This window comes from Ammospiza nelsoni, chromosome 3 (genome assembly GCF_027579445.1).
Source record: "Ammospiza nelsoni isolate bAmmNel1 chromosome 3, bAmmNel1.pri, whole genome shotgun sequence".
NCBI lineage: Eukaryota > Metazoa > Chordata > Aves > Passeriformes > Passerellidae > Ammospiza > Ammospiza nelsoni.
Window position 1 is genome coordinate 101,197,065 of NC_080635.1, and position 12,044 is coordinate 101,209,108.

General features: G+C 40.8%; 1 protein-coding gene across 2 annotated transcripts in view; it reads right to left on the minus strand.

The window, feature by feature from the left end:
- PRIM2 (DNA primase subunit 2) overlaps positions 1-11,224 on the minus strand; it is a 90,665-nt gene extending 79,441 nt beyond the window's left edge. For both annotated transcript variants that reach the window (XM_059468587.1, XM_059468586.1), the window contains exons 1-4: positions 10,990-11,224; positions 10,222-10,325; positions 9,839-9,918; positions 4,377-4,497 (exon numbers count right to left, since the gene is read on the minus strand). In XM_059468587.1, the coding sequence (XP_059324570.1) occupies positions 4,377-4,497; positions 9,839-9,918; positions 10,222-10,325; positions 10,990-11,143 (459 nt within the window). In that variant the 5' untranslated portion in view covers positions 11,144-11,224. The remainder of the gene's footprint in view (positions 1-4,376; positions 4,498-9,838; positions 9,919-10,221; positions 10,326-10,989) is intronic.
- Positions 11,225-12,044: the final 820 nt, after the last annotated feature.

The following is a 12,044-nucleotide window of genomic DNA, read 5'->3' on the forward strand; positions in this document are numbered from 1 at the left end:
GAGATGAGAACTATTATCATACCAAACTCTCTACAGCTAACTATCATATAAAAAAAGCTTTGGAAATCTGGTATTTTTTTCTTCTAGTTGTTAACAATTTCACTCTTCCAAAATTTGCTAAATAAGACCTTTTTGTTAAGTATTCAAAGACCCTAAATACGGAAAGATCTTAACAACTTAAGTATTATCCATAAGTGGGATTGAAGATGACTTGATTCTGTAAAGCAATAATTCTCAATCCTCAGTTCAAAAAATCTCCGAAATTAGTCTGCAAAACATATATGCAAGTATCACTTTCACATGCATGTAAGCAAATAAGAAAAGGTGACAGGTAACAGTTATTGAATTCTCAATTTTAGGTTCATTTCGTTCATACTGTAAAAGATGACAATGGTGACAAAACTGTACAAGACAATCCATTTATTTCTTCTCCCCATAAAAGAGTTGAGTCTTTTAATAAATAGTGGGAATCACTTCTTAGAATTGCTAACATTGCTATGCCAGACTACACCAAGGTCAAGCTTTAGCAGCTGTGACCTTTCTCAGATTACAGTTCTGAAAACAGAACCAGTATCTAGAAAATGCAAGGCACCTCTCTTCTGGTTAAAGAAATTTAACTACAAGTTTCTTAGTGCATCATAAGCAATTGAAAGATAGAAATTATATTTCTATCCATTTACCCATATAGGAAAGAGATTGTAACATCAAAACTTACTTCCTTTTTCTGAAGATCACCTTTTTTTTTCTAACAGGTAGAGCACAAAGTTTGATTTCTGTCTTGTTTTATGCATAATAAGGCATGAAAACATTCTAACTTCTAACAGGGAAGCATGAGGAGAATAGTTCATCCTAATTCCCTTTTCAAAGGAAATGTGTCCCTTTACAAATTGAACATCGAGAAAAATAATATTGCTTTTAGAGTGGCCTTACTTTTGTAGTGGCCTCCACATAGCTCCATAGCATTTAGACCTGTTTCAAATACATATGGAACTCATTAGTAATATTCAAATGTTTTAGACATGATAGTGCAAGGAAGGATTAGTTTTGCCTAAATTTCCATGAGAATTGGTAGCAGAGGGTGAAAGCAGAAGCAGGGAAGTAGATTTTCAATGAAATGATGCTTTTTTTTGCCTCAACAGGAGTAAGGAAATAACACCTTCCTAATAATTTTGACATATTGAAGGCACATTGAGCAGCACGGAATCAAGCCATACTCCCAGCTATTTCCAGCAACCTGCAAACATTTATTTATTCTTACAAGCCCAAATGCCAAAACTGTGACAGGAGAATATGAGGCTGGGTAATAAGCAACAAAAATACAGCTCCACAAAGACACCTTTCACTGAAAGGCCTGTTGAAGCAGAGAATGGCATTTCTAGTAGTCTCTCAAAGACACAGGAAAGCCTCTGTTACTCTTAACACTCCACAAATCCTATTTTACCGAGATGCACTGACACCAGATATTTCAGTCCAGAAACACATCAGCCACCTATCTCAGAATATTTAAGTCATTCTAATAAGCAGTATTTTAAGAGAAAGGCTTTCTCAGTGGAGTGATGATTGCACGACAATTTTTATTCACTCAAGTTTACAAGGAGAGCTACAGGCAAAGCTGGAGTTTCCCAACAAAACAGTTCATAGCTGAAGTGCAAAATACTATTAAAATCATTAATGAAGACACTGCAATAGACATTTTCCTTTAATCAACTCAGACAAACAAAACAGCATATAACAGCAGGAACTCTTTTGTAATATCCCTAAAATACCAACAACAGTTGTTTGTCTAAACAGACTTTGCATTTTCAAAGTTTTTCATCAAAAGAAATAGAATGAGCTCAAGTCAAAAGGGAAGAAGTTTTGAATCTAAGTTATAATGATGAAACAACAACTGTTGAATGAGAGCATTCACAGAATTTTGGACAACTTATATTCTGCATTGTCCATAGCATGTACTTAATGAGCAAAAATCAAATTGTCTATTAAAAGAAAATAGGATAATTCACATGTATATGCATGTATAAAGTCTAAGTTACAATGAAACTTATATAATTGTACATAATTTCTTTTAAAATTATAAATAATAAATAATCCTGATATAAATATAAATAATCCTTAGCCACAATTTGTAACTACTCTACTTAATACCAGCCTCTAATTTTGTGTTATTTAAGCCAAGTCATGGTCTTGGTTATACATCTATAGCTCCAGTAACTCCATAATATGCACAAACAAGAAGAGTCACAATGGTTTTTAGCTTGCACAAACACTGCGTGTCCCCCTGGTGCCAGTAACACAGAAAACTACATTTCTGAGCAATCCATACAGGATTTTCATACTTGGATTATTAAAATTTAACTACATCCTCAACAGCTATCATAAGTATTCACTGAATGCACTTATTTTTCTCTTCCACACAGTTTTCCAGAAGTCAGCGTTCAGAAAAGGAACAATGCACAAAGTCCCCCCATCACTGTAGTTTGCTGTGGTTTCTACAGCAAGAAGCCACATCTTAATAGTCAGAAGATTGTAAAGGTTCTAGAGCAAAGTTCATGAAAAAAAAAACATGTTTTGACCACAATTGTTTTTCAACCGAAGTCAATAATGTAATGAGAACAGACTGCACGTTCAATTCAAGTAAGAATCAAATGCAGTCACAGCTTTTCTTATTACCGAAACATTTAGGGTGAATTATCACACAATTCACCAAGAAAGCAAGGTATTATTAACATCAGTTAATTTGGTCCAGATAAGACCTTATCTGAAGAACACAAACTAGGGACCTGATAAGATGGATCCTAGAGTCCTAAGAGACTTGGATGATATAGTTGTCAAGCCACTCCCTGTGATATTTGAAAAGTCACGGCAGTGAGAAGTCCCAGGTGAAGGGAAAAAGGCAAACGTTGTACCCATCTATAAAAACCTTAGAGAAAACCATGTGAACTACCACCCAGTCTGCCTCACCTCTGTGCCTGGAAAGATCATGGAACAGATCCTCCTAGAAGCTGTGCTAAGGGACATGGGTAACAGGAGTGATTTGGGACAGCCAGCATGGCTTCACCAAGGGCAAGTCCTGCCTGACCAAACAAGTGTCCTTCTATGATGGAGTGACTACATCAGCAGACAAGAAAGGGGCTACAGATGACATTTATCTGCATTTTTGTAAAGATTTGACATACTCCCCCACAACACTCACCTCTCCAAACTGGAGAGAAATGGATGCAATGGGAAAACCATTCGATGGATAAGGAATTGGCTGGACATCTACATTCAAATGGTAGCAGTCAATGGTCAACTAAAACACAGGAAGTTTCTACATGAGGAAGAACTTAATGCTGAGGGCTGCAGACCACTGGAACAGGCTGTCCAGAATGGTTGTGGACTCTCCCTCTCTGGAGACATTCAAACCTCCCCTGGTTCCTGTGTAACCTGCTCTAGGTGACTCTGCCTTGACAGGGTGATTGGACTGGAAGACCTCCAGAGGTCCCTTCCAACCCTAACAGTCCTGTGATCCTGCCCCTCTGCTGAGACCCCACCTGCAGGGCTGCATCCAGCTCTGGGGTCCTCAGCACAGAAAGGACATGGATTTGTTGGAATGAGTTGAGAGGAGGGACACAAAGATGACAGAGAGATAGAACATCTCTTATGTTAGGAAAGGCTGGGAGAATTGGAATTGTTCAGCCTGGAAAACAGATGGTTTTGGGGTGACCTAATTGTGGCCTCCAGTACTTGAAGGAAGCCTAAAAGAATGAGAGGGGCTTTTCACAAGGGCCATGTGGTCACAGGACAAGGGGGGGGGATGGATTCAAACTGAACGAGAGTAGATTTAGATTAGAAGTAAGTTTAGAGGAGGAAAAAATTCTTGACTGTGAGGGCAGTGATGTCCTAGAATAGGCTGCCCAGAGGAGCCATGGATGTCCCATTGCTGGAAGTGTTCAAGACAAGGCTGGATGGGACTCTGAGCAAACTGGTCTACTGGAAAGTGTCCCTGCCCACAGAAGGGAGTTGGAACTAGATGATATTTAAGGTCCCTTCCAACCCAAACCATTCTATGACCTACTATCTAATCCACGCAAAATTTTGATTCAAAAATACTTAACAGCTTTAGTAAACCTTGTTAACTTACCTATGTAATCACACATTTTTTCAGCTGTGTTTGTAGACTGAAGCAGACTGAGCTTCTCTTGATGTAGCACAAAATTACATCACTTAATCCTCACACACACTATTCCCCAAGTTTGGAAGTTCTGTGTGGTTAGGATTTTTAAAACTATAACTGCACTTTCTATTTTTAAAATGTGATTGCTAAAACTATCTTAATGAGAGTTTTAAAACACAACAGACACATGCAACATAAATACAGAAAGTAACACACTTACAGCTTCAAATGATAAGTTCACATGTTCCAGAAATTTCTGCATTAAATTTTCAGTTAGTTCATTGAAGCGATATCGGAAGAGATCCATTTCTTGTTGAAGAAACCAACGCCGAAGATCCTCACTGCAAAAAAATAATTTAAAAAAAAGTTCTGAATATACTCATTTTTTTCTTGAAAACTAGACCACAAACCTAGTGAACACAACAGTAATGCTGACTTTGGCATGTGACCCACAACACACTGAGAAGCTTGGAAGTAAAGGCAGGAATCCTTCAGTAACACACACTCAATCACAAGAGACTTGAGGAGAGACAACACTTTTTACCTGTTTTGGATAAAAATAATTATAGGTAACATTCTCCCTTGGTAAAGGACAGGTTTTTTTCTACAACATGGCACAACACTTCATTGTACAATTAACATCACAATTAATGTGATGAGGCAAATATATTTTGAAGGCTGCTTCTTTTAATTCTCATTTTTGCTGTATTTCCAGCTGAAGAAATATGCATACATCTCAGTAAATGACAAGAGTGCACTCTGTTCTAGGCAACAAATAGCCTGGAAACAGGCAAAAGGAAAACATACGGCAATGGAGTTGGGTGAGGAACACAAATATAGCTTTTAACTCCTGACAGAAGAGAAAAAGGGGTTTAGCAAGTGCAGGTGAACAAGTGGAAGAACAAACAGGAACACAGGGGCAGGAGTCAGAAGACAAATTAAAACAACACTGAAGCCAATCCAAGTACTTTAAGTACTCATGGAACTCTTCACATCCTAGCGCTCAGATTCCCAGGCATCAGCACGTTACTCAAGGCTACAGCAAGAAGGTACCAGTAAAAAAAGCCACCTGACATGTGCAAGCACAGAATGCAGATGATGCTGTATCTCACCACCACAGGGCACTCTCTTAAACTGTCCTCTGAGAGCTACCCTGTGGGCCACTGCCCTTGGAAGTCACAGAGCACAGAAATACTGCAGTCTTATATGTGGTCTCTTTACAATATTTAAGCATCTTTCCCCATAGGGAATATGCAAATCACAACAGAGATTTTTGTGGTTTTGGTGACAAAACCACTGCTTGAAATATGGCTTGAAGAAAAGTAATTATTACATAGAACAGCCAAACAGAAAGGCTGTTAAGGTGCTTTGTAAAATGTACTCCTGTGGACAGTCTCAGTGCTTGGGATGTAATAATAATCAGTGCAACTTGAAATGGAAGTTAATGCTTTAATGACTGATCTGTTGCAGTTCTTCTGTGGCCATCCTGGACTGCAGTTAAATCCTGGCATATGACAATTTTTTCCATTTTCCTTGATTCACAGCACATTTGTTTTCCTGTTGGGGGAACCAAACAAAACAACACCACCACACATACACACACATAAAAAACAAACAAACCACAAACATGATCATATGCAATTTCTTTGGAGGCCAGCCAGTCTGTTATTCCTTTCCTTCAGGAAAGCAGATCAAACACTGTAATCCCACCTATCCACTTAAGTTACCATAACAAGGAAATATTGTTTTATCTTTTATACACACACCTATGTGGACTCTTCCTACAGCTGACAAAATAGCTGACAAGCTGACCTCACACTACTGTATATGTCCAGCAAATACTTTTAAACTGACTTTCCTAGGATCATCATAATTAGGGCATTATGTATCACTTCTAAAGCCAAACCATATTTTATACTCATTATTCACATGAAAAAATTTGTAAACTCTTATCTCAAATTCATACTAAAGAATAATACTTATTATCAAAACCCCACACTTAACTGAAAAGCAATGTCACTGTCATTAGCTTCAGCAGCAGCTTGGTTAGTTAAGGGAGTAGGAGGTCACTGAAGTATAGACGTTAGGAATATCTCCTCATTTTTTACCACTTAAATTTCTGGTGTGCAGATTACTTAGCAGTTTAAACCAGTTCATAGTTTCCCAACTTTAAAAATAATATAAGAAAACAGTCTCTTTCATACAGGGAAAAGCGCTTGTGGGGCTGGGGTTGGAATAGAAACACCCTTTGCCCCAAGGAGGGGTAGGAAAAATCAGCATAATTGGTAGGAAGCATGAACATAGAAGTACTTTAGGGAAGGTATGCAAATGCTGGTAAATCTGGGATTTAAGACTAGTAGCTCCCATTCCACAATCAATACAAGAGCTCCAACAACTTAACAGTGATTTATGAAAACTCTGGGCATGGCCAGATCACTGCTTTACTAGGCAATCAACACCAATACATTACTCAGAGTTTAAGTTTTAAAGACTAGACAACAAGGAGAACATGGGTACAGATAACACACAAAAGGAAATGCTATTCAACATAAAGAGGGAGCTATTTTAGCAGAGAAGTCTAATTTATCATTTAGAAAAAAATGTCAGGGAGCAGTGAACAGGCCTTACTAAGTCTAAAATAGAACTTATGTCCTTGTCATGAGACACAGACACAAAAAAAAAAATACTTTAAAAAGGTACAAAAGCATGTTTGAAATTTTCCTGGATAGAAGAGTTTTGCTGTCAGAGCCAAGATAAATTTTATTTCTTCCATCTTAAGAAAGTAAAGTGAAAATTATGCTCCTGTGACTTTCAAGGTTCTTCATAGCTGATCTGCTGAAGTGACGAGAGCTGCAGTAGAGAAAAGCAAAAATGCACACTCCCATCCACATGCAAATAAAATTATCTTTACATCTGCATCTGCCATGAAAGCAAATTAAACAAGATTATTCTATTTCCTGGTCTTGACAGATGTAAGTGACATTAGAAGAGGTGTGAAAGAAGGGTCTGATGAGACTGTAAATACCCTGTCACATGGAAATCAGCTTTAAAGTCTTGGATTTCAGAAAGCAGAAGAAGAAAAGTCAAGAGATGATGACTACCTTACCAATTTAACTGAACAGTGAAGCTGGTTACTTCAGATCATGTGAAAACCAAAATCAAAAAAATCCAATTTACAAGTGAGGACTAATAGAGACTAGAAAAGCAAAATCAATATAAACTTTTACCCCTGGATGGCACTGTTGGCCAACTGAAAAAGCACTATCACAGGAAAATGTAAGCACACGTACACACAGCTGCCTCAGGAACTGAATTCAACCTAGTTTGCAGTTATGTCTATTTAAGTGCACTTTTTCAATCACTCCTACTTTCTTCTTCAACAACTTTCTTCTTCAATTTTCTTCCATTAACCTAATGATTTGTGCCAAGCTTATTTTTCTGACCTAGTATGATAAAAACTTGAAGGACAGTATATTCTATTTGCCTCCCAATTTTATCTTTTGGGAACTTGCCAGTTGTAGATGATAGAAATATCCCCACAATAGTGGCTTTTCAAGAGAGAATAGAGAACCCTGGGCTACAGGCTCACCTCATAGTTCTTAGAATGCTGTTTTCCATGTTATGAGTAAGCACTTTCAAAGTACAAGTAGAAAGCCAAAAAGTTGACCAAAAGCTGCTTTATCAAAATGCAGCAAGCACATATACATGGGAACACAAAATGGCAACTGCAAGCTGTCTACACAGCTCAGTATCCCAGAAGTCTGTTCAAAACCCCTCCTCTAAAGATATCTTTCCCCCCAGATTACAAAGCCAGGCTCTTTCCTGCTGATTCTGTAGCCCAGAATAGCTTGTACTCACTTCTGCACAGCATCCACCTTCATCAAGCTGCCCATTTCTGCCCTGCCTACAGTCTAATTTTTAAGATACTTCCCTGAAACACAGGGTTTGAACAGAATCTGCAATTTATTTACTAAGGAAGAACTTCAAACAAATTTTCACCTTCCACAAGAGAAGAATTTTCATCAACTACCAAGACCCTTAAAGCATCTCACCTCCCACAAAAAAAAGTAATGGTCTGAATAATAACAAAATGTTCAAAGTAAAGTTTTGGCTTTGTAATTAAGTCAAACTGATTATTCAAAATGCCCCTTATACAAACCACTATGTTTTCAGGGACCTTTTAGAACCCAGACTGCTTGAGGATACTACCTTTCAGGGGGTTTTGGTAAACTTACATGTAAAGAAAGGTATTATCAAAATCAGCAGGATTAGTATGATTAAGGGAGTTTATAAAAAAATAACAAACAGGGGCATTAGAAAGAAGGCAATATTACACTTATTCACAATCACAAATTATACATGTAGAATACAAAAGTATTTCAGTTGCAATTCTGTTATTCAATCTGCTCCCTTCTTTCAGGATTTTGAGTTACACTATCAGAGACACTGGAGTGAAGGCTGGTATTGATATCCCCACCCACAACCTGTCCTCATGGTACATGCATTATGGATCTAGCAGGCTCATGGGTCACACACATTGACAAACTGCCTTCAGCACAGCCCAGATGCCTTTTGAAAGGACAACAGGATGGGATGTGAACGATCTGGAAGATTTCAGGGTGTTCAAAAGTCACCCAGGGCCTGTCATGGTGAGGTTTCATCCACCTGGAGGCAGGCTTTTGAGACCTTTGCTACTTCCTACTCTGATCAGGTGTTCTGCAGCTGGAAGCCAAAGGCATTTCAAAGAAAAGCCCCGTCCATTCCAGCTCCATATCCCTGCCTGGACAGTATTCCAAGCTATCCCTCCTACTCAGATTTCCTGCGTGTTTTTACTTACAAATCTGTATCCACAGCAGCACTTCAGTCATGTCAGCTATCACAGCATCATAATATGCACTCTGTCACAGTGACTTAACTTAAATGAACTGTACTGCAGCCTTAAGTGCAATTGAATCAACAATTCAACACACTTCATATCTGCCAGTTTTTATTCTAAAAAGACCACAGCAATAAGAAGTAAAGAGCTCACACAAAAGTATAACAAAACTACTTGCAGACATGAAGCACTGGCAACCTCTAATTTCATCCAAAAACTACAGGGGAAACAAAAGAATGTATTTTACAAAATTGATATTTTGCATTAAATTTCACATAATGTGAAATCAGCCACAGCAATGACTATGACAAGAAGCAGAGGCAGTAGATGAAACCTCAAACTCAGATGATATTTTTAGTCAGTCAGAAACAGTGCTCTCTATACAGTAATAGTAGTAGTAATACAGTAAAGCCTATTTAAATAGTCGGGTCTTTAGTCAGTTATCAACAGTTAGTATATAGAGAAGTTAAACCATGCTATCAATCACTGCAAATGCACGACAAACAGTTAATAATGTGCATTCACTTAGAAAAAAGCTATCAAGGGACTCAAACCAATTGCATGTATTTAAAAGCCAAAAGTTTGTAAATTTATTAGTTAGCACAAAATCCAGATCTTAATTGATTACACATATCCTTTTTCATCACAGTTGACAAAAGATTCATAGCAAAAAATCCTCTTTTGAGCCTCTCTCTTTAGGAGCCATGTAACTCTACAGCATCTGCAATGTCTATAATAAAGCACTGCAGTATCTGTATACACTTAAAATTAATAACAAAGTACAGCATAATCCACAAAGTACTTACGACTGGCAGTAGGCAAGGCGGAGTATGAAATGGGAGATGTGATCTTTTCTCCTTGCCTCATAATCATCCTCAGCCAAAGCCTGTAGAACATATGCTTATTATTTCTGAGAAATAATCTCTCCCAGATTAAAAAATTCACAATCAATTTACTGCTGTTTTCAACAGTGTATTAATAGTCATCTTTTAGACAATAAATGCCAACTCATTGAGGAAGGTGGTTACCCTAAAGGAAGAAAAACTTCAAAGAAAACCCTTCAAAGAAAACCTACACCTCTGACAAAATGACAGAACAGCATTTTATCACCTCTACTTTTATTTGTTGTTCTTGAATGATATAAAGGAAATAAAGCGCAAGAGAATTCTGTGTCTTGATCTTTACTTACTCTGTAGGGAAACTTCAGTTTCCGGAGCTCAGCCTCCAACTTAGTTTTGTATGCATCAGAACTTCTTACATAGCTCACACCGAGATTTTCAACTACCTTAAGCACTAGGCAAAAAAAGAAAATGTCCATGTTAGAGACAACATGCTGAAATCAAACTAAATGTACGATGGCTTGGGAAAGGCACAAACTGCGGTAAGGCCACAGGAATCACTTTTAGTGCCATGAGGAGCATAAGGGTGAGAAATAGGGAGGATGAAGTGTGGCCCGTGAGTCCTGAACAGCTGGCCCAACTCTGGGATCCATACTGCCAACAACGAAAGGGAGACAGCTAACTCTAATGGACCAGTCTCAGAACATCGGTTTCAACTCTAATGGAAATCTGGATAACCACTTTTCAGGACTTCGGGGGAACCCCTGGCTGCCAACGACAATGACCAGAAATGCAACACAGACATCAAATATGTCACAACATCTACAGAATGTGAAACGCGCTCATAATGAGAGCTACACTAAACGCTCATTGAGAAATCGGTCTCAGCTCTCCGAAACGCCCAAAGCAGCGCGTGTGCCTTTAACGGGAGGGAGCGGGCGGCAGCAGGGGCAGCCAGCCCAGCTCCAGTTCGTGTCCGGCGAACAGAGCTCCCAGGCCTGCCAGGAATACACACAGCCATCCCGGGAAGGATTCCCAGCATCGAGGGAGGGAAGGGACGGGAGGAAGGAGAAGGGAAAGGGGAGGAGGAAGGAGGGAGGGAGAAACACGCTACTCACGCTTCAGGCGGTCGATGGCAAAGCTCTCAAACTCCACCAGGGAGATGCTTTCCGTGGGGGGCTCCAGGTAAAACTGCAGGCTGTGAGGGTACTGCTCCCTCCGGTCTCCGGCCAGTCGCGCATGCCTCTGCCTCGCTCGACTGGAGAACTCCATCTCCCTCGTCCCGGGGCTGCCTCCGGCCCCGTCCCCACCGCCCGAGTCCCGCTATCCCCGCTCCGCCCGACGCGACCCGCCAGGACCCGGACCTGAGCGCGCCCGGCCCCGCGCCCCGGCTTCCCGCGCTCCGCCTGCCCCGCCCACTTCCGCTCAGGGCCGCGCCTCCTGGGTGCCCATTGGCTGTTGCAGCGGTGCCGGGGCGGTGCGGGCAGCGCCCACACCCGGCATGGCGGCCCCGGCACGGGCAGCGCCCACACCCGGCATGGCGGCCCCGGCACGGGCAGCGCCCACACCCGGCATGGCGGCCCCGGCACGGGCAGCGCCCACACCCGGCATGGCGGATCGGGCCGAGGCGGTGCTGGCAGTGCCCACACGTGGCATGGCGGCCCCGGCAAGAGCTGGAAGATCCTGGCAGGTGTCCACAGCTGGCACGGCCGCTTCCGGCACTCACACATTGTCCACTGTTCTAATGTTTTATAATTTTGTCACTTTTCCAAGAGAACTGCAGGATTTTCTGGTTTTTCCGCTCTGTTGGCAGTTTTGCCGCAGCTGAGGGTATGTTGCTTTATGCCCCTGCCACAAAATGCAATTTACCAATTTTTCCGTAGAAGTTGTTTAATGATCTTGCAGGAAGTTCGGAGCGTAAGAGCGGGAAATCAGAACTGGCATACAGTTTGTGCCAACAAAGTGAGGAAAATCGGTAGTTTAGGCTGCCAAGGCTGCGAAAGGATGATGGATCAGGACATGGACTAGTCCCGTGTTCGGGGGACACTCTCGGGCGATCTGACAGAGCGCGGCTTCAGCAAACCCTGCCCTGGGAGATCTGACAGAGCGCGGCTTTAACAAATCCTGTCTCTGCACCAGCAGATCAAACGTGGCGCTGAGCTCGGCTGAGAGG